Below are 24,673 nucleotides of genomic sequence, written 5' to 3'. Positions count from 1 at the left end.
AGAATATTTTTAAATATTCGTTAATTTCCTTGTACATCATGCAGGCCATGAAAAGAAAGGAAGCAGCAGTACTGATTGTAAAAGAATTTCTTAAAGAGTTTAACCACAAAAATGTGGAGAGAGAGAATAATTGTTGTGATGATGAATTGATCCAGAGTTTTTAAGTGCAAGACACAAGGGCATGTTGTTAAACAATAAAGAAGAAGTCTTGGAGAGAGTGAAGATAAGTCTGAGAATGGGGATGATAGAAAAAAGCATTTCATTGGAGAAGACAAGATGGAATGTGATCAATTGTTTAAGTAGATGGTAGTCTTAACTAGGAGAAAAGATTCTGTAAGAGGAGGGAAAATTTTATGAATCCATTACTGTGTGGAACTCTACCAATACAGATCCCAGTGTTTCTATAGCTTATTAATTTCTAACCAGGTGTGAAATATATGTGAGATTCAGTTGAAATCTATTTATCCATTTTCAGAGTGTTTAAAATGAAGAAAATAAAATCGATTTGTAAAGGAAATCACATAAATAGAAATATAGTTAGCTATATATCATCATCCTATTTAAAAAAACTAAAGTTAAGAACCCATATCTAGGGAGTTGAACTTACAAAGGGTCAAACAGTTTGTGTCAGAGGAAATATTCAAACCTGGGACTTCAAGACTACAAGACTGACTCTCTAATTACCATATAACACTTCCTCTTAAATGTCTCTAGAAATTTGCTAGAGAATTCAAACTCCAAACGACACAAAAGTTCAGAGTTCTTTTAGGATGTTGTAAAGATGATTGAAAAGGACAGTTCCCAAAAATGTATCTGCAAATGTCTCAAACAGAGGTAGACTGAAAATAGGAGGATTCTGAGAATTTAATAATCAATGGGGGAGGAAATAAAACTATAAGAGAACAGCTAGAGGAATAATATTATAGGGAGAATAGGATAAAAAGGGATCAGTGTAAACAATGTCACATTAGTGAAGAATATATCCATACATGCATATAGACATCTATCTTGGTATGTGTGTATGCACACACGTGTGTGTGACCAAGTGTATATGTGCATTATATAAATGTATGAATATGTATGTATTTAATGTATATCTGTGTATATATAAATTTGGGTGTCTAGCTCACCCTTTCTCATTTTTAAATTGAGTAAACTGAGGCCCCAGACCCAAATTCACTTTATTTCTTTGAGGCTTGGTCTCCTTTTCTTGCCCAGAATGAAAATATAGTGCTCTATGTTTTCAGCCTTCAATGTTGCAACCCAGTGGCTCCCTACTCCCAAGACCTCATTATATTAGGACTGGACTTAATGTGGACACATGATCCTGAGGTCAGAGGTTCCAGCAGCTTCAGTTATCTCAGTAATAGGAATGCTGGAAGGCCACCAAATGTTTAGGTGACTAGTTCGTAAGCATATATGAATTCTGAGACTAAGAAAGATTTTGCTGTCTAGATTTAAATAGTACCTAGCAATATCCCTATTACCAAATTTAATCAATTTATTTTAATTGATCCCTTTGACTGGCACATTCTCTTTCCAAGCCTTTGCTTCCTGATTTCCTCAAGTTTTTGCTAAAGTTCCACCTTCTGTAATGAGTCTTTTCCCATTTTCCTTAATCTAAGAATTTCCTTTTGAGACCCCAAAATATTCTGGATAATTTTTTATACTCACTTAGATTTTGGCATTTGCTCTCCTCTACTAGAAGGGGCTTTCTGAGAGCCTTGACTGTTTCCCCCCCTTTCTTTGTTTCTGCAGGGAATTACAGTGTCTGTACATAATAGGTGCTTAATCAATAACTGCTTCTTCACCTGAATAGCAGATCCTGCATCTAAAAATGAGATTCTTCTGTCTCCCACTATGCCTCTCTTCATTCCCTTTATTCCATCCTACAGCTAAGAAATGACAGCATTCAAGTCAGTAACCTGTGATGAATTCTGTGTGTGTGATGTAGACTGTGTACTTGTCGAGCATGTATACATGAGAACAAATAAAACTTAAGATACCTTTATGTAGAACAAATTTATGAAAAGGGAAGGGGGGAATTTCCCCTACCATCACCATGTTTCTTGCTAGTGGAGACATATTCAGTAATTAGAGTAAATAACTTGTCCCTGGCTTCTGATTCTGACTACCTTAGGGTTTCCCATCATCATATCTAGCATCAAATAACCCTTGAAATTCTTCTGACCTAAGGCCAGCCCCTTGTGAAGTTCGCTTCTCTCCTCAGCAGCTGGCAGTGGCCTGGCTGTAAGCCAGACTGCCTCTATTAGGAGACATCTGTGCTTATCTCCAAAGAGAAGCCTGGAAATTGTTTTGTATTGTAGGACACTCTGGGGGAGATGAGAGAAATTTCTGATCTTGGAGAAAAAAGAATCAATTCAATAGCAACATGTTGGACTATTTCACCACCACAGGCTGCATTTCTCAAATCTGATACATGTTCAGACTTTGTAAGTCCAGAGAAAATAGCAAACAGCCTCCTTAACTATACTTTAATTGTTTTCCTCAAGGAATAAATTTTTTTGCCACCACACCTGACATAGTCCATACCTCACATCAGAGATAACAGGGCATTGGAAGCATCCAGTTCCTCCTGAAATCATTTCCAAAGCTCGTTTCATTTTGTTCCCCACAGTCCTTTTCTCCTGCCACACTGATGAAATAATGGTGATACAGCTTTGGGAGACTTTTTTCTAGAAATAAAAAAAAAAAACAAACACATATCACATGCTACTCAGCATCTCTATGTCCTTCAATTCCTGTTTTTAAGAATCCTCTAGACTGTGATAGTAAAAGAAAGGTTGTCGAATCTTAAAGATAATATGCAATTAAGTTTAGGATATAAGACTCTTAATATGACTGAAAGTTGTAGAAAACAGAAACGTTTAATAGGTGGGGGATTCAGGCTAAAGACAAGTAGAGATTTCATTTTTTGTCTCTATGAAAATTGAAAGTCATCCAAACCAGTGATGCCAAACACAGTTTCCACTTGAATGAAATTAAAATATAATTGGCAAATATTTACTAAAATAAATAAAACTGTAATAAAATATATTATATTATCTAAGTCAATATGCTACCCACAGGGAGCCTTTGTTTCTACTTTGATTTGATACCACTGGCTTAGACCAAGCCCTTTCTTTTATTGATTGATTTAAATTTATATATTTTAATTTTTCCCAGTTACATATTGATACAATTTAAATAACTGTTTCCTGACATTTTCCAAGCCTTGTTTTCTCCCTCTCTCCTACTCCTCCTACCTACCCAAGATGGCAAGAAATATGATATAGGTTATACCCATGTTATCATATAATACATATTTCCATGTTCATCATATTGTGAAATTAGACACAAATAGTTTATAGTAAAGAAAAAGTTATGAAGAAAATGAAGTGGATAATGGTATGTTTCAGTCTCCATCAATTCCTTCTATGGCAGTAGCTAGCCTTTTCCTTCATGAGTCCCTTGGAATTGCCCTACAAGCCCATTCTTTCACAAATAAGGAAACAGAATAGGGAATTTATGACTTGCCCAAGGTCACACAGAGCTAAGTGGAAAAGGAAGGATTGAAATCCAAGTCCTCTTAGTCTAAATCCAGTTTTCTTTAGAGAGAGGTGGGTCAGTGTTATCACCTTTACACAGATATTTTAAACCTCATATTCCTTTCAAAAGACTCCCCATTTGGGAAATATAGATATCTGTAAAAATGAAGATTTGAACCCCAGACTTCAATCCCCAGAAGTCCTTGGTAGTTCCCAGAATTCCCTAAAATCTCACCTGAGTGCTCACCTGGGCTGAGAACACAATTTGTATTTAAACTGACTCTCCACCTACTTTGGGTCTCTCTGCTTCTGCTTCTAAGCACACTTCTAGGCACTACCGGCAGGCAAGATGTGAGTGGCTGTAAATGGGCTCTGTGCCCTAAGCACATGCTTTTTATTTTGTATTTTCTTTCTTTCTTAATTCTAATAATCTTTAATAAACCTCATAAAATATAATACTTTTAATAGAGAAACTAATTTAATTTTAAATATTGTAGTATTTAAAAAATCATAATAATCATAGCAACTATAAGTTGACAGATATAAGGATGGTTAAAGGAGACACAGATACACACACACACACACACACACACACACACACACAAATGCATGCTTTTTTTCCAAGACAAGCTTGAATTTAAGGTTATCTTAGGTGATATAACAGCCATGAATATTATGGTTATGAGCAGAGGAAAGCATTTGCATAGCCCCTGTTTCCCCAACATTCTTAATTTTTATATACATTTTTGTGCACATGAACACCCACGAATGTATGTTATATGCAAAATAGTGACATTGCAATAACTATAAGACTAAAATATATCCCTGCCATATTTCACATATATACCCTACATAACACTCAAATAACCACACATGCACCCTTGTTCAAGCCAGCATCATCTCCCACTTTAAATATTACATTAGCAACGTAGAATATTTTGGTCTTCCTCACAAGATTCTTTTCAGAAATTCTTTCATAGGGTCAGCAAATAATTTTCTTAAAGTACAGTTTCCCCATGTTACCTCCTTTTCCATCCAGCACCTTCCTCTGCTCAATAAATTAGATTTAATTTCAATTATAGGAAGCTGGATGGTACAAAGGACATAGCACTGGGCCTTGGGTAAGCAAGCCATGGGTTCAAATCTGGCCTGGGACACAGTAGATATATGACACTGGACAAGTCATATGATGCATCTTTGTCTGCATCAACTCCCTCAAAGGCAAAATGGCCATAACCATAGGATTTCTGTGAGGATCCAATGAGAAAAGAATTTTAAAGTATTTAGCATAGTATCTGGCACATATTAGGTGCTTGAGAAATATATTTTTTCTTCATTCCAATCAAATATGAATTCCCCTGTTTTTAATTAACAACTCATCCTAGCTTGATCCCTTCTGAACTTTCCTTTTCTTTTTTCCTTTTCTCCATACCCTCTGTGATGCAGACATTCTGGGTTAATTGGTGTTCCTAACACTTCAAGTTTCAGCAGCTCTAGCTATAGAAAAGGCCTAGAGAACATCCCTCTTTACTTCTGCCTGTTAAAAATCTAGATTCCTCAAATGCCACATTCTTCAGGCTTTTTCTGATTCATCCAGTTTCTAGTGTCTTCCTCCAAAAACTTCTCAGTTTGAAGTTATCTATCTCTAACCACATATGTACATGAATTTCTTTGTGGACATGTGTATATATGCATGTATAATGTAAGAAGAGATTTTAACACAGAGTGGAAATGGAACACTGAAGAAGCAATAAGTGACAGTGGGGCAGTTGGAATGTGGGAGAATGGGGGATTCTGGGAAATTTACCAACAGATGAGAGGTTTGGTTCTGAGCCTTGGACTGGAAGCAGGTCCTTTCCTGATCTCAGGATTTGAATCCCACCATCCTCCTAAGGATTTCCCAACTGAACTCAATGCCCATATTGTCTGTGAACTGATCCTGTTCCTTGCCATATCAAGATCTGGGTGCCCTGACTGGACATTTCAGCTTTGCCCAAGAGGGATTATCCCTGGAGGTTGGGCTGAGTCAGTCCTAAAGACAGTCCTCTGTCATGTATATCTTAAAGACTTATGATATTACCTCAACATTAGTTCAGGAGAGCCTTCATAGGAGAATAAGGAAAGTAGATAAGGGTTTAGACTGGTCCTGGCTGTTGGCCAAAGCCAGAGGACTCACTGTCAGTCTGGGCATTTACCTTAGGGATTCCTGTTTAACCTCTTACCTCACCCCATCCTAAATATCCTATCCCAAAAAAAAGATGTCTGCTTCTTCAATAGCAGTAAGATCTTTTAAGAGAATGGAAGATGGTTGGAGGGTAGAGGTTTGATCTAGGAGGGAGATTTCTATTAGAGTCAGGTAATGCAAAGCCCTGATTTAAACTTTATTCATCTCCCTCCAGCAGGGGTTTTTATCAGAGCGATACTCCCAGAAAGATTAGGTTTTGTAAAAGTTCCCAATAACCCATTATTCTCCATTCCTGAGGTGTCCCCAAAGGGGTAATGACCTCTGCTCACCTGTGTCATCATCTTATCTAATAGAGACAATGGGCAGCCATCAGCTCTCTGCCCAGACAGGGAAGGAAATCCCTTACCAGGGGGTTAGTTCACCAACACGATCAAACTAACCTTAAATCATCATCCCAAGGGTTCTCCTCGTTTTCCTTTTAATAATTACATGCATATATTTTATTATATATATATATGTCTGTGTGTGTATGTGTGTGTATATATATAGGTATATATGTATATGTCCACATGTATATAACAGCCTCCCATTTTAAGGAAAGTTCCTTATTCCTTAATGATAGGGACTACTTCCTTCTTTGGGTTTACAATCCCAGTGTTTATAATAGTGCATATTACAAAGTAGATATTTAATAAATTCTTGTTGATTGATTGGGTAGAACTATAATAAAATAGAACTATGAGCCTGCTGAAGTTTCCTCCTATGATCCTCATCTTGAAATCTTCTCTTTGTTCTGCATAAGGCTATTGCTATAACACATATACCAACCTATATCACTTGGCTGTATTCCTTGGCTCTTTTCCTTTTTTAGCCTTCTGTCTTAGAATCAGTACCAAGTATTGGTTCCAATACAGAAGAACAGAAAGGTCTAGGCAATGGAGCATAAGTTACTTGCCCAGGCTCATATAACTATGAAGTGTCTGAAATCAGATTTGAACCCAGGACCTCCAGGTGTGACCCTCTAACCATTGAGACACATAGATGCCCCCATGAGGCTCTTTCACATGTGCCCACATGGTCTTGTCTACTCTGAAGAGTACCCTAAAATTAGTACTCCCTTTGTTTTCCTACATAGACTATCCTGCTGCAGATTGCTTTGCTAGTTATGTAATAAAAATGAGTTAATATATGTTCATGATTGGCTATTTTATGCATCACTGAAGGGATTTATAAATTGACATTTTTAATGACTATGAGAAGGCATGGTTTTACTCGAGGGGAGTAAATCATGGGAATTCAAATGTTTATGAGAGATAGCTTGTTAGATAAAGCATCACAAAATACACTTTGGCAATGATATAAAACCTCAAAATTGTTACAGGATCATAAACAAAACAAGAAGTCTTTCTGAAAGGTTTTCTCCTTAGAGATTCTCCTTAACCAACAAATTGACTGCTTTCCCTAGGAGATAATACTAAAGAGAAATAAAGAGTCACTGAATTTCACAGGAAGGCATGGTTCCAGAAGCCATTCAGTCTAACAAATAACTAGAAAGGTAGTCCCCCATTCCAACATGATCTGGATTCCCTCCATATTATCAGTTCCTTTTCTAATCTATGATACCTCTATCTAAATGAAATACTACAGATATGGTCTAAGGACAAAGTTCGAAGGACTTTTAGTCAACTCCTTTTTCCTTGATACAAAGTCACCCTGATCGTAATTAAAGACTGCATTAGATCTGTTGACTTTCACATGAGATAAATTACTCAATGTGAATTTAAAATCTTCCACACTCAATAGATCTTTATCAAAATGAATTCTGTTTAGTTCTGCCTCCTTATCTTGGGCTTATAAATTTGACTTTTCAATTCATGTCTAAGATTTTATATTTATTAATATTAAATCTATTTTTATTTATCTTGGTGCAATATCAAGCCTGCCAAAATGCTTTGTTTTTATTTAAATCTGTTTTTCATTCATTAGCTATTACATTTTGTTTTTTTCAGGTACAAAGTAATTGTGTATGGTACTTATGCTTTTATGTCACTCTTAAGTAACTTGTAAGAAAAATGTTATATTTACAATGTAAGGCTAATAAAGAATCTATAGGATGCTTTAGTTGATCTTTTTTTTTTTTCCCAAACTGATATTGCCACTGAAATTTTGCTTTTTGGTCTTGTTATTCAACACACATTTCTTGAATTCACTTAATTTTATTGCCATTGTGCCTAGAATTGTTTTTATCTTACATTTCCTACAATAATAGGATAAAGACTTCATAGAATACTCTTTAAAATCATGCTAAATTATATTCATATATTCTTCCTGTCTACTATTCTAGTTAAACTCTTAAAAAATAAGGTCTTTCCTGCATGCCACATATTCAAAGTACTCATATTGGCAATTAGTGTAGATCTTATTTTTGAGATATTTATTAAATATCACTTTAATATTAGTTTCCAAAAGTTTTCCAAGTCTCAATGCCAAGTTCATTGATCCAATTATTTCTGTAATTCTGTCACTTTGTTTCTCCTGACTGCTTTTCTCCCTGTCAGTACATTAATTACAGGACATGGTGTTATATATGTTGTTAATGAAGCTTCTTAGAAAACCTAGAACATGGAACAATTCCTTTTCCAAGAGACCTGTCCAAGTTTTAATCAAAAATCAAACGCGAACAAAAGGTACTGGTTTGTTCCAAACAAATTAAATATCCCAATGCCAATCTGCCTTTTCTACTCATTCAGAATGACTGGAAATGCTTTCTTTGCTAATGGGATTATAATGCTTCTCAATTATTAGTATTATGGAGTTGTCCTTCACCTCAGTGCTGAACAATCTTCTTTCAGCTTTGTAATAATATGATTTTAGCATCTCTACCTGACAATTCCAAAATATCTTAGCATAAGATTAAACAACAACAACCTTAACTTCTGTCTTAGTATCAGCTCAAAGACAAAAGAGTAAAAAAGGCCAAGGTCACACAGGTGGGAAGTTACTGAGGTCAAATCTGAACCCAAGTCTTTTAACTACTCCCAGTCTGGAATACTATCCATTGTGCAATCTAAATGCTCTTGAAAAGGATTAAATTTAAGAAGGCTTTAAATTATATTGCACAGGTCCTTCTTGATTGTAGAAAGAACTGAGAGGAATCCCTAATTTCTTCTTGGGAATGAATATTTTCTTGTATTGATTTTGAGGGTTAATAAAATTATAGATTTTGAGTTGTGAAGTACCTTACATATCATATTGCTTGATTCTCTTATTTTACATATGAGGAAACTGAGGTTGTGGAGGGAATAAATGACTATCTATAAATCACAAAAATACAAAGCTGCACAGCTAGGATTTTACCGAAGTATTTTTATCTCCAAATCTTACTCTCTCTACTGCATCAAATAGCCTATTAGTCCTTGTAAATTATGTGCTTGTAATTGAGAAGACATGGGAATTAAATGACAGCTAATAATTTTGTTCAACTTTAAGGCTTAAAAATCTTGTTCCTCATAACAACCAGTGGGGTACTTAAAACAAGTATTATTATTCACATTTTTCAGGTCAGGTAAATGAAGTTAGAGAAGTTACATAGTTTATCAATAAGATAGAAACTGTTCAAGTCATAATATAAGATCAAATCTTCCAAATTTCATTGCTATTTTTCACCATTCCAAAATGATTTGCTCCAAAAGGTGATATTGCCCTAGGAAAGTGCCTTCACCACTGTTTTGTCCTCTGCAAAATAAAAATTTACTTTAAACGAAGTCAAAGTTATATCCAAATTATATCACTCCATGATATCGTCTCATGAACTGTAAATTGTGGAGCTTCAGAAAGATCCCTCCCTACTAAAATGTGAGTTCTTTGAAAGCAGGAACAAAAAAAAGAACACTTTTTCTTGATGCTTCTTTTTTGCCTTATTCATATACCTAGCAAATCATTTTGCTTGACATAAATTAGGTACATAATATCTGCTTGTTTACTTGGAATTCAAAAACTTGCATTCAAAGGAAACAAGTGTTATCAAGCAAAATATAGACAAATATACTGTCATGATGAATCAGACTTGTTTGAAGTAATTTTAACTAAAATATATATGAGCTCTACAGGGATTTCCCCCAGAGTATCTACTTATTTCTAACTTATTTTAAATTTTTCTGAAAATGTTTTTGATAGAATCAGATTTCAATCAAAGAAATATCATATTGTATTTTATGATTGGCGTTTCAGTAGTATTGAACTCTAAATGTGGCATTGCTTCCTTTCCCTTCAACTTAGTTGTTTTCTTCTGTTGTCAGAATACTCTAATGGCAAGTTGGCAAAGGAATTTACTGTGCAAACCATATTAATTATCTAAATAAATATCTCTTCATCTTCAAATAAGGAATGACCATTCCCAATTTACTTATAAGGTTGAATTTTAGTTGTAAAATTTGAAAAATAACTCCATTTTGATGAACTTGGAGGGGCAGAGTGTATTATTTGATTTGCCTATTAAAACTGCCTGGATTCTATCTAGAAGTTTTGAAAATGATTGCTAAAAGGAGCATGTTTAAGCAGGGGATAGTTTTTATGGATAAATTAGTTTGGAAAAAATAAGAATTTATAATGTCCTATAAGGATTTAAATAGTATTTACCAATGGACTAAGGATGGGACTCTAAGATCTATTAGATTAGAAAAAACAGTGGCATAGTGGATAAAACACTGAATCTAGAGACAGAAAGTCTTGAATTCAAATATGGTTTCAGAAACTTTCTAGGTGTATGACCCTGTGCAAGTCATCTGACTTCTATTTTTTTCAGTTACTTCACCTATAAATGGAGCCAAAAGTAATGTCTGCTTACCAGGATTGTTGTGAAAATCAAATGAGAAAATCACTGTAAAGTATTTAACACAGTAGTTGGCACATAGTAAGCATTATATAAATGTTAGCTGCCATTATTATTAATCTTGATTGAAGTTACTTGCTCATTTCATTTAAATATAAAACTATTGCCAAGCAAACCCAAGAGGTACCTGGGAGTTAGGAAACATCTCCAAATATAGTTCAGTCCCTGAAGATGAACTTGTTTTCTGCTGTCACTTAGCATTAACCAACACATAGATATAATAGTTTGTGATGTAGCTTTCAGAAACCTAATTTCCAGAAGTAGTAAGGAAAGACCTTATCATATCTAAAATATTCAAAGGATACTTTGGGATTAATGAGACCAGTCCAAGTTCCATATCCTCATTCTTCCCCAAATAGAAATTTAAAATTACAATAATATTGACAGCTATATCCTGGGTAGAACAGACATGGCATTTAACAAATTCAGGGGATCACAGAAAATTTATGGGAATTCTTGTCTCTGATATCATCCAGCAGACCATATATAAAATAATGTTAGTTTATTGGGGATTCTGAACACTCAATTTATTTTCTTAAGGTCATATATCTATTGTAAGTCAGAATCAGGACTTGAACCTTTGTCTTCCTGATTCTAAGACTGGCCCTCTGTTTAATATTCAGATTTGTTATAAGCAAACTAAGAAAAACCTATGTAATATTAGCAAAATACATCCCTTCTCATCACTGAAAGGCAACTACAGAAAGATTAATACTTCTTCATTGAAAAGGAAAAGGAGGATAGATATTCTCAGAGTACATGATGAGGAATTTAAAATTTTGCAGAAATAATTTTTACAACAAGCCAATGATATTTCACTAAGCAATATTGAAGACGAAAAATAGGTTTTGTGTCACTGAGTTTGTTAAATTTATCTAAAATTGATTTGCATCCAGTTCAAGCTCATATATTAAATAAGCTAATATAGATATGTGGAATCAAAAAGTTCATCTATGATTGGCATGCATAGCGAACTTAACCAGCAATATATCTATAAAGAAACATTGGACAAATGACTGTCATGAAGATTTGTTTATAGAAGCAGAGGAATTTATAATGGCAGTTTAGAATCAGCTCATTACCACCAGAAATTTCAAAAGGATTATACTTAATGAGCCTAAACATATTGTTCATTGATGATTATTCAAGGAATCAGTAGATACTGTCAACATATCATTACAGGCTTCCAAAATATAGGATGTGCCAAATACCAAGTAAGATGCAAACTGGTGGCTATATTTATAAATTAAAATATAGATTTTTTTTTCAAAAAGTAAGAGTAAGGCACATGCAAACTTCCTAGAGAATGTAACAAAATCAGCTGCACTGAGAAAGTCTACTATCACAGAAAAAAAAAAACTGTTATCTAGACAAAATATTTACTCAAAAATTTAAGAGCATTTTAATAGATGTCAGCATATCAACTACTTCTAATCTCTAATCTGTATGCAACAAAACACTTTCAAACTCTAGAGACAATAAAACAAATAAAATTTGCATAGTAAAAGAAAGTGATACATATAATTGGACTCATGTTATTGGTGACTGGAATTATTCTGTAGTGCTATACAGTGTGCCTAAAGAAAATAAGCTTTGGTACTAGTCCTTTTATTCAATTACAGAAAATATGTATTTTATGTGCCTGTACAATAGTTTATAACAAATAATATATAAAAATTATAGATGAAATTTTTACCAAGACATTTTATAACTGAACACCATCAAAGATGAAAAGAAATGAATATGATAAGAAAATTCTCATGACTTAAAGTTGACAAAACATTTTCTCTGTGGGATATTTCTGAAGTATATATTGCAGAGAGTATCTTCTGAATTTTATAGAAAAGGACATATGCTTGGTGAGGTGATAATTTTTTCATGCTTTCCCAGTTGCTTGTTAAATATCTTAGAGACTTGTTAAATATCTTAAACTTATGGATTTCAAGGGACTACAAACAAGATGTGCTAGTCTGTCAAAGGACAGTATGGAGCTTCAAGGTGGGGGGGATCAGGATAAAAGGATTTGGTCATTATTTAGGATCATGTAGAAGAAGCTGTATAAATGATTATTTCAGAGAAATATACAAGTGAAATAAAAACAGGTTAGCAATTGGAATTTGTGAAATATGACATTGGATGAAAATATTTATTCTTTCAAGATTTCAGTAAAATTAAGAACACTCTATTACTCAGATTCCTGGTAGTTAACTAATGAGAGGTTATAAGCCTCCCAAAAATCTGTCAAATATATATGGGTCATGACTTGCATCATTGAACTTAGTATTTTATTAATGGGATCACAATCTTTTAGGAGTGCCCTTACTGCTCCATGTCCATAGCTAGAAAATGAACACAGATTTCCAAGATCCATTCCCATAATTTTCATTCAAACTTAAAAATATCTAAGAAAAAAGTTAGATTATTTTGTTCATGTTGTTTGTTTGCTTGTTTGTTTGTTTTAGGAAAAAGAAATGAAGTACTAAGACTTTATTTAATAATAAAAACATTGAGAAAAGAAAATGAATGCTGAATTTCTCCCAGGAATAATAGTTAAAATATAATGTCTATAATTGACTTTTCTTCATTTTGGAAAAAAGTGAATTTCAGACATAAAATATTTCCACAGCACATATTTCCTAAATGCAAGTGTCAAGATACCTAAGCAGCCTATTATGTTCAAAAAGGAAAATACTGGCTAGATTTTTTTTTTTGGCCTACAATGCCTGGTGATTTCCATAGTTGCAAATATGTCCAAACTTTTCTTTCCAAAAATAGCATTTTTCTGTGTCATAACATTCTCTTATGTATACTGAGATAGAAAGAATGGTATTATTATTTTTAAATCTGTTTTGGCTTGCTTTTAGGTCATAATTAAGACAATTTTCAGTATGTTTCCATTATGTTAGATGAGTTTTATGTTCAAAATTCATATAGATTATTAAATGCTCTAGTGTTCCCTACAATATTAGGAATTGATATCAGCAGCAAGGATGTTACCTCTCAAGAATACTGAGGTCTAGCAATCTAAACTCTGAAGGATGATGCTGATGCTGATGTATTATTATGATGATGATGATTAGACAAATATAGAATGCTTTCTTTATTTTAGCCTAAATATTCATAGATTATCTGAGATTCTTATGTGTGAGCAGCCTAGAAGATATGGTTTGACTGATGATTGCTATATATAGACATATACAAACATGCACTACATATATACATGAATCTATATGCACAACTATGTATATACACATGCATATATACATTCAAACACATTCACATATATGTGTATTATGTATCTGTGTATTCACATACATATCATTAAGCACTCAATATATTCCAGGCACTGTGCTAAGCACTGGAAATAGATATACAAGCAAAAACAAGAGAATCCCTGTCCTTAAGAAACTTAGAGTTTAATGAAAGAAGATAATGTGTAATGGAAGCTGAAAGAGAAAATGAAATGGAAATGTGAAGGTGAGAGTTACCCACTTGCAGGCAAAGGAAGTAGGAGAGAGGAGTAATGGATTGAACAAAATTAGAAATGATTAGGATGACTCACCACCCTACCCCTTTTATAGCATATAAGAAGGATTTTTTTTAAATCTCTAACTTATCTTTCCATGTTATTAGTCATAACTTTTCCTCCCTGGATACTGATATATGTGTGTCTGTATGGAGAAAGAAAGAGAGAGAGACAGAGAGAGAGAGAGAGAGAGAGAGAGAGAGACAGAGACAGAGAGAGAGAGAGAGAGAGAGAGAGAGAGAGAGAGAGAGAGAGAGAGAGAGAGAGAGAGAAAGAGAGGGGGGGGAAGGGAGTGAGGGGGGAGGGAGAAAATCATTCTCTTAGTAAACAGTTTAACTGAATTCTATTAGAATTAAGGAGAGGGTTCATTAATATAAGTGGCAAGCATTTGTATTTTAAGGGCAACAAGCATGCTCTATGAACTCTACTACCAGGTGGAGTTCTCATTCTACTTCACTTCTGCTACAGTGAGGAAACTACAGAATGTTTAATACTTAATTCAAATTGTCTGCTTGTCAGCCTAGGGAAATCAGTGGTCTGTCTCTCAAGAAAGTCACACTATCAAAATGCTAATATTTTTCTTCATCAGTCAAATGAAAATTCTTATCCCATTGACCCTGTGAATTCTCCTTAAGTTGACAATATCAAAATTAATTACTTTTATTGAGGATGTTGGAATCTGATGTGACTCACATGCTCATGTTGTTGACTTCTCCAGAAAGAAGTGAGATGAGAATCTTGGAGATGGATTGTAGGGAGAGATTAAGAAAATGAGTTGAATTCTTCTCATTGCCATCTACTACTGTCAGTGAAAATACATTTCCTAGGAAAATTACTGCTACCTACTCTTAGCTCCCAAAGCCTTAGAGAAAATTTCAACCCTCAGGTATGCTTCACTCAGTATCCACAACAATAACAACAGCATTGATTTAATTAATACTGTAAATAATTTAAAGTATTTTGCATATATCACTTTTTATCATTTTTACATTCTTTATATATTTTTATTATCTTATATAGTCCCCAAAGTATTCCTCCTTCCTTGGACATTACTACTCTTTATCCAGCAATTCTAAGAGATGTTTCATGTATGCATATGTTTATGGAAGGAATTTGTTGCCAGGGGATAAAAAGCTCCTAAAATCTTTGAGGGTTTTGTGGAAAAAAATCATTGTCGGTAACACATGCAGAGCACTCTTTCTTCATCTTTAATAAATGAAGTCACAAAAATATGTGATTCCTAAGACTTACTGTTTTGTGAATCTTTATATATATGTGTGTGTGTGTGTATATATATATATATATTACCTTTTCAAGGATTTCAGACATGGCACATAATATAGCTAATTAGATTTCCTGCTCAGGAAGCAGACAGCCAGACCACTGCCCTAGGCAGGTAACCTCAGCTGACTGCTTTTCTTCACTCAATTTTTCTGTAGCTAAGATGAGAATTCTCTAACTGAAAAGGTATAATAAACATGCTAGGAAAATGCCAATGAATATTAGTGATAACACAGTGGGTGTTCATCTCAATGCTGACAGCATACATCACAGACGATAGCAGAGGCAAACTTCTTGAATCTATCATGTGAAGATGTAGGTGATAATATAAAAACAAACAAATAAAACAAAACAAAAACTTGCATTTCCTCAAATCATATAGATGTTGCCACAACAGTGGCTACAAAGCTGTGCACAAGTTCCTAGAACTTTTGATCATCTTCCATGCCCACTTATTGCTTGGGAATTGTATTAATAGTCCATATAGGGAATCTTTAAACCATGTACTAAATTATCTTTCTACAATGAAAGAATCCACTTTATGCCAAACCTCCTTTATAAAATACATTGGGGAGGGGGAGAAAAATAGTTATATGGTCAACCTCTGAACAGATCACAAAGTCTTGGAGTAGCCAATTAGAGACCTCTTTCCCTTGATGATATTGGTCCATTAATTATGATGCTTTAATTCGGGCCATTAAAGCATAAACAAATCCATCATGCTGTACTTTCATCTAGCTTACACCTCTATCTTGTTCATCAAACATAGCACAAGGTTTTGACACATATATTGTTGAAATATACACATATATGTTTATATAAGTATATGTATCTTTTCTATGACCAGAATTCTTAGTCTATTAATTTAGTTTTATTTTTAATATTTTAAGAACTTTATTTTCATATTATTGGTCCCCTTCACATATTTAAAAATATTATTCTGAGCATAGTTTCATAGAATTGCCTTTCTGCAAGTGATGTTACCCACTCATGGAAGATGATACTTGATCTAGTAAAGATACAAACTATTAGATAGACAGATTGGCTAAATACTGATTTTGACTTTGAATACTAATAGAATTTTGTTTTGTTTTAAGAGATACTCTTGAGCAAATATTCACACAACTCCTTACCCCAAATTTTATTCCTTGAAAATAGGCAAAATTGATTAATGAATTGATTGCAAGTGAACATGGATGTCACTTTCTCTTTCTTGAATTCATCATTTATAAGAGTAGAAGAAAGAATAGGTGTATTTCAATTTTAGTTTTATGGTACCCAAACTGACTTTTCTATGACCTGTCCTTGATAAGACCAACTGGGTAATAGTGATTAACACACTTCTGTTTCAATGATAACACAATATTCCCTCAATGATAGTTTCTAGAATTTTGGCAAGGACTAAAGTCGATTCCAGCAGAATCCGGTATGAAGACTACTTACTCTGATTCAACATGGTTATTACACTGCATAAGAGAAAATATAGAAATCCTATAGAAGATACTCAGGAATCAAAAAAGTAATAACATTTATTCTCAATGTATGATTCTTTATAAGAGAGTACCTAGGGAAGTAACTCCCCCAAATCAACAAGTCCTTTTTTTTTCTGTCCAAGAAATATAGACATCCAAACTTATAGTTATTACCTGTGATTTTTCTTCACCCCAAAGTAAAAGACAACTGTAGTTTCCAGAAATGTGACCCTCATTCCAGTGAATCTCACTTTATCCCAAAGGAAATCACAAAGGCATCAAGTCTAAAGGTACCACCTTGAAGGACTTGGATTCCTGCTGGAAAGAAGTACCCATAATCAACCACTAGGAAAAAAAAAATGTTGAATAGATATGAATTGAATATGATGCATGGATAGTGAGAAGAAATAGCTAAGAAATAGTAAGAAATATAATAAACAGACTTGGGATGCTTTGTTGCTAGCACTGGCAAGGGGGTGAATGAGGAAAATTTCAAGATTCACCTCCTAGACATCATCATAAAAGCAAAAATGCCCTAGAGAAAAATCCCAAGAGTTCAAGTGAATAACAAAACCCAGCTCTCCCTTTCATTTATTTTTGTAGCATCTGTCCTTTTGAATTAGTATTTCTGCCTGTGGTGTTCTAGTTGAAACAGTGAGTAAGTGTAACAGTTGCTTTTAAAAGGGCTGCTGGTTTGGGGAAAGTAAAAAGCAACATCCTAGTACTGTAGCAACCTTCAAGTACTTAGAGAACAGGAGGTGATGGGAATATTGATGAGAGGACTGGTCAGAATATTCAAAAACATCCTGAAATCAAACTGTATATTGAAAACTTTATCAGGAATTTAAAAATAAAATGTGGGGAAATATTATAAAAATATTTAGAAAATAGGCTTTGGGAAGAAGTGGTATAATATGTATTGGAAAGACAATAGGCCAGATTATATGAAGTCTCATTCCAAGTCTTCTATTAATTAGCTATTGGAAAACTAGGCAAGTCATTTAACTTCTCTGAGTCTCAGTTTCTTCTTGTATTCAGTAATATAGGATCAAAGTCATTAGTTTAGAGACATTAGCTCAATATGTAATTCTACTGTTTATACCCTGTGTTACATTAGTCAAATAATTTGTTCCTTCTGTTTCCTCATTTGTGAAGCAAGAAAATTGTCTTCTCTAAGTTCCTTCCAATTCTAACATTCTATAGTTTTAGAGGTAAATGTAATGATTATTCCTCACCCCAGATCCATTTTTTTCAATCTTCGTGGAATTTATAAAATCTATACTGTTTTTGAAATTTCTCTAAGATTTCTCTAAGAGTTTCCTAATATAGAAACTCCCCTGGGAAATGTATATGGGCAAATTATCTCTTTTGTATAGTTTTAGAGAGCTGCCTAGAACACTGGGAGATTAAATGTCTTGTCCATGGAAACCCAGCTATTATATGTCTGTAGTAGGTTCTTAATAACTCTAAAGCTGGGCTTCTATCTTGATCAAATTACATCTCACTGCCTTCTCCCTCCCATTCATTCATTTATTTATCTATCTATACAAGCCTATGCATTCATACACATGCAAGATGTAATAGGAAACACACACACACACACACACACACACACACACACACCAAATTTCCTTGACATAGACCACCAGGAATTCTATAGTTTCAGAAGATCTTTAGTGTTTAAATTGCTACTATCCTGACTTCCTCAAAGTAACTGCCACCTTTCTTATTCCAGTTGGACAGTGTCACCTCACTAATCCAGGCTGCCAAGAACTTAATGAATGCTGTTGTCCATACTGTGAAAATGTCCTACATTGCCTCCACAAAAATCATCAGGATTCAAAGTTCTACAGGTCCAAGACACCCTGTTGTCATGTGGAGAATGAAGGCTCCTGCAAAAAAGCCCCTAATTAAGAGAGAGAAGCCAGAGGAAGTCTTTGCAGCAGTAAGAAGAGGCTCAACTAAGAAGCAAATCCACCCTGTACAAGTCATGAGTGAATTCAGAGGAAGACAAGTCTATTAACCTGACCTTTCAATCCCAGCTAATCCATTTTATGATCCCTGCTAATTTCACAGCCTTTGTTTTCTACTAGACCACTTCTTTACGGGCACTAATATTTGATGTGTAAACAACAAGTAGCATAGGTCATGTAATGAGTTTGCTGTGCCACTCTGAAAAGCATGGTTTCACACCACACCTCTTATCTGGAAAGAAGTTGTCAAAGTTGGTTAAATTCCTCATCCACACTCCCAAAGACAATCTTATATTCCTCTCTATCCCCACAATCAACAACAACAACAAAAAAATTGGAAGCTCAATTATGTCCTATCTGTCATCATGCATGTCAATAATACCCACTTACTTAAAATGTTGGGATGTCTTAATAGAAGCCATCCTCTTGGTTTTCAATGGAAAAATCAATATAAGAATATTTAGCAAGTGCCTACTGTGCATCAGATACAGTATTATATATCAGGGATACACATCAAACAAACAGTTCCATCATGAAGCCTTTTGTAATCTTTTCTTGGTACCCACCATAGATTCTTACATGCAGTAGACACAATAAAATGCCTGTCAATGAATTGATAGTAATTGATTGTTAATGAATTGATAGTAATTTATTAATAATCTTTTTAACTTTGTCACCTATAATACACTTCCAGACCTGACTTAAGAGTCATGTTTTGTAGAGGTATGTACTCACTGAAGGCAAATTCTACAAGAGTACAGCTTTTAATGGGCTGTGTCACACATAGAAATCTACCAAGATTCAGCAGCCAAATACCTGGCTATTTCAGAAGTTCAGCCTATGATAGTTGGAAGTATTTCACACTTGTAGATGAAATGTTTTTAACCTTCCCTCTTTTCTGATGAATGTGCTGGTGACAATTAGCCCAGGCACAGGCTTCTCAAGTGCTGACTTGGAAAGGTCCATAAAAGCACTTGCTGAAAGGATGGGGCATCACCTATTTAGGGAACCAGGAGAGTACAGTAGGTCAAGAAGGTTCCAATAGCACAAAGAAAATGTTCTCAGTGTAAATTTGAAGTCCTTTTATCAGTCTATAGCAAGTGAGAGAATAGAAGAACTATTGCCTTGAAAACCTCTGGACATTTAGAGGAAAAAGCTAATGTTTTAAAATATTCCATTGAATCCTGAAGGCAAGTTAATAGTAATGGAGCTAGAATGATTTTGATAATTTTCTTTTAATATATATCTTTGCAAAAAAAACAGGGGGCCCTGTTCAAGTATACAGTTGCCAACAACATTTGAATACACTGTTCCCCAAAGTGTCCTTCTGACAATGCTCCTGGATTTCAAATAGGCCATTTTATAGTTTAACCTCAGTATTCTCTTTGCTCAATCTTCAGTGTTTATTCAAAGGCTATGGCTATGTGGTACATGGAAAAGAATACAGAAGCCAGTGGAGACATGGATTCAAATCCCATCTCTGGCACCTCCCAATAACCTATAATAGCCTTAATTTCTTTATATGTAAACTGGGGGCAATAATAGGTATAATGCTTTCAAGCCATATTTGCCTTGGAGATCATATGAGATAATTCAGGTAAAGGATTTTGCAAACATTAAAAGTACTATCAAAGCTTATGTTGTGCTGGGGATGGGTGCTGAACTCAGAAGAGACCTGATTTGAAATCCTATCTCTGACATTTTCTGGTTGTGCAACTATAAACAAAATAATAAATCTCTTCCAGCCTTAATTTCCTTATATATGAAATTGGGCTAATAGTAATGCCTGTAATAACTATCATCCTGGGTTATTGTGAGAAACATTTGATAAAATGCATGTGAAGTGTTTTGCAAATATTAAAGGCTTAAATAAATCTTAACTATTATTAGTACTATTGCTACTACTACCTTTCTTAAGTTTGCTGACTATTCCTTATCATTTTCAATCAAAAAAGTTTCAACCCAACATCCTCCTTTTTAAATCTCTCATATTTTTAAATCTCCCTCTTTCTAGCTTCTCTTTAAAATACTATATATCATTCTTAATTGTTTTAGACTTGAATTTGTGCTTTATTTGAATTTCAAGGCAATGGAGACAAAATGAAGACCACATCTTTCCAATTGTCTTCTGACTTTCAAAGATCATTTTGTTCCAATTTGCTTCGTGAAGAAAACAAAACAAACAAAAAGACACACTTAAAATTTCTGTTGTTAAGTGGAAAGAGTTGTAACCAGTGTTAGAAGATGCTAGTTCAAAATCCTGGCATTTTAATCCCTTGGAACTTTGGGCAAAATTTATCTTTCTGTCATATTCTTGTCCACAGAATGAGGGAGTGCAACTAGATAACATCTAAGATCTTTGCAGCTCAAAATCTATGATTTGGTGTGACTAGAAAGGGTTTATGTTGGAATTGATGCAAATGTTTTTGTGTCAGGAAGTCTAGGGTTCAAGAATCAACTCTGCTACATTGTATTATAACTTTGTGATTCTTGGCAAGTCACTAAACCACTCAGAATTCTAAAGAACTCTTCAAGACTCTGAATTAGAAAGAAAATCCACTTTGGTAGAGAGTTTACTCTTCCTGACATTTGCTGTATCAATATGATAACAGGTACGATATCTCTATGTCTCTGTGTGCTTGTCTCTCTCTCCCTCTCTCTCTCTCATATGTGCAATAAATATATATATATATATATACATACTATTGCTCATTCATATTTGTACATTATATATGTATAGATATGCATGCATGAATGAGCAATAATGATTTCCCTCCAGAATATTACAAAAATCAAAACAAATTCTTTGCCAGGAAAGGTGTTTGGTAAATAGGCAAAATATGCTAATAGTGCATGATTTTAATGAGGAACTTCTCATTCTGAAAAATATAAATCCATTTGACAGCACTACATTATTTGAGTTTCCATGCACAAACCTCCCCTAAAATGTAATAAAAAATCACCACTTGTATTATATGATATATACATATATCATATATATATAAAACAAATATATCATTATATATATAATATAATATATTAATTTCTCAGGCTCTAAACTCTATCCATAATACTGTGTCCTAAATATCTAGGACAGATCCATTCTCCACAATTATAGAACAACAATAATTCAGATGCAGTTGGGATATCTTTGGTTAAATTACATAGATAAATGTATCCAAAATTTCCCATTCTGTGTCTAAGATTCTTTTTTTTTTTAAGGGAATTACAGAATCCTCGAGTAGGAAGAGATCTCAAAAGTTAGTCTAACAAACATTCATTTAACTGATTAAAAATCCATTTTGCAATGAACCTCACATGTTATCACCTGCCTCTTTATTAGAAAATGTGTTTATGAGAGACTAAACTAGAAAGTCTTCATCTTCTTTTCAAAAGAAGATATATTAGGTTCTTGATATGCAAATCAGAAATAAATAGAAACTTATTTCTCGGGTAAATTATTTTGATTAAAATATCCTTATTACAGGTTAGCAGTATAGAATCTTACATTGAGAGGGACCTAAGAAGTATACTAAAATCTATGTGTATTTACTGATTGTTCTACCTTGTGAAAATCTATTCTCCCTGAGTTATTTATTTTCCATTCATAGAGGAGAGTTAGACCGAAAAGTTTTTGAAGTGTTTTATCTCTGAATCTGAAATATGCTTTTTGATAAAGCTCTCCCAAAACAAATAGCAACCACATTAAGATACAATATCAAACTACAATAGAAATATTGTTAAACTTTTGTTTAAGAAGAACAGAGTATTAACTACAGTTAAATAATGGTTATTCAAATCTAAAACAGGGAAACCTCATTACTGATTTATTATTTAGAAATTCAAATTCCTTAGACTTCATACTTTTTTCAGATATGAATTCAGGAACACAATGTTATCTCTGCTTCAAAAATATGGAAAATCTGAGTTTAAAGTACTACCAAATAATCAATTTGACAATAAAAAATCTTTTGCCAGATAGATGTAATTGTGTGTGGGAAGAAGACAATGATAAAATTGAGAGAAAGAGAAATAGCATCTCAAAGACATTTTTGTACTTACTCCAAGAAAAAAATAAATTGACATTTAATTCATAGAAGATTCTGGAAATAATAATAATATCCCTATTTTGATAGACTGTGAACTAAAGAATACAGTGGGAAGAGCTTGAACTAAGATGTCAGAAGGCCTGGGCTATATTTTTGTATTTGGCAAATCACTTACCATCCCTGAACCTCAGTTTCCTCAGCTATAAAATTTAGAGACATTGAAGATTATCTCCTTTCTAGCTTTAATGGCCCTATGTTAGATGGTAAAGTTTCATTATCCCAAATCATTGCTACTTATACAAGCAGTAGGTTCTCAAATCATTGTTATACATTGTGAACAATAAAAGAATGAACAAAGCCATTAAACACTTAAGAGATGTTCTGCTATCTGTAGGGAGAGAGAAGGGGGGGTGGGGAGGGAGAGAAAGGAAGGGAGGGAGAGAGGAAGGGAGAGGGAGAAAGAGCTGGCAGATAGATGTTTCAATAAAGTTGGAGTTGACCATCACTATTACACTATGACTCATTCCAGATTTCTCATCAGCTTCTGGAGCTTCCCATTCCTCCATAGTATACAAATCTATTCTCTCTCCATTTAATATCTACCAATATTCTTGACCTATCCTATACTTTCTCCCCATTCTGCTTCCATTTCCAGTTTCTCTCAATCATATATTATTTTGATACGCATTAATTAATGTTTCACTGTCCATTTTTCTAATCTATTTTAACAAAATCTGTCTACTTCTCTATTAAAATTTCATTCTCACTTCATCTTGTCAGTGATACCTATATATGATGAAATTTACTCCCCTAGAATAAGATATTTAAAGCATAAGGTTGCTCCAAAGATTACATGTTAATAGATAAAAAGTTGATTGAATACCTTAAAGTACAATATTGGTTAATTGCATAGAGGTTTGACCAAATCGAGCTCTAACAACAACAACAACAACAACAACAACAAACAAAGTGGTCACTATGAAACATTTTTCCTGTAAGCACAACAAAGAAAATCAAAAGAAAAAGTTTGTGGCACAGGTAGGAGGGGAGTCAGAGGACAAGGCTAGGAGTGAGAAAGCATTCCAGCCACACGGTCAGCAACATTATTCATGCATCATGGAGGTGGCAGCTGTAGCTGCAACAAAATTAATACTGATAGCTCTCACCACCCAGATATGTTAAAGGAACCGGACACCTGATCATAAAGTATTTGTATACATGTATATGTATCTGTATCCACAAACAGAAACATATATGAACAATATATAACTTCATTATATATAAAATGCATAACATCACTAATTTTTTGTTGTCTTTTTTTTTAATTTTGCGGCTAGATTATCTTTTACTCATGTTCTGTTCTTACAAATGCACAAAGCATATGGCATGCTACAGAGGAATTAAAAAAAAGAAAACCCTTCACCTGCCAAATCCCTCTGAAAGTACTCTAATGTTTTCTGGGGGTTAATTAGGCAGATTTGAAACTATAGTTCATCAGTGTGCATTTTAATTTTTTTAATCCATTCTTGTATTTTAATGTGCTGAAAATGTTTCTATTTCATTGTGCATTGCAATAATATTTGAAATGCTAAATTTTCCCAAACTAAAAACTATTTCAATATCTCTTTAATGTGTGTGTTTTAAGAACTAGGACTTTTGTATGTTTCCTTGGAATAATCTCCATTTTTAAAATGAAGAATTTAAAAAATAAAATTATAGAGAGCAATGAAATATGCTTATATAGCATG

At 33.8% G+C, this 24,673-nt stretch overlaps 1 protein-coding gene across 3 annotated transcripts in view; it reads left to right on the top strand.

Moving 5' to 3' along the window:
* The window catches only part of CTNNA3 (catenin alpha 3), a 2,164,949-nt gene extending 2,140,722 nt beyond the window's left edge, over window positions 1-24,227 (top strand). For all 3 annotated transcript variants that reach the window (XM_056819226.1, XM_056819225.1, XM_056819237.1), the window contains one exon: window positions 18,639-24,227. In XM_056819226.1, the coding sequence (XP_056675204.1) occupies window positions 18,639-18,926 (288 nt within the window). In that variant the 3' untranslated portion in view covers window positions 18,927-24,227. The remainder of the gene's footprint in view (window positions 1-18,638) is intronic.
* The last annotated feature ends 446 nt before the right edge of the window (window positions 24,228-24,673 follow it).

Source organism: Monodelphis domestica, chromosome 1 (genome assembly GCF_027887165.1).
Source record: "Monodelphis domestica isolate mMonDom1 chromosome 1, mMonDom1.pri, whole genome shotgun sequence".
Taxonomy (NCBI): Eukaryota; Metazoa; Chordata; class Mammalia; order Didelphimorphia; family Didelphidae; genus Monodelphis; species Monodelphis domestica.
Note: the sequence above shows the minus strand (reverse complement) of the source record. Positions and strands in the feature narration are given on the sequence as shown.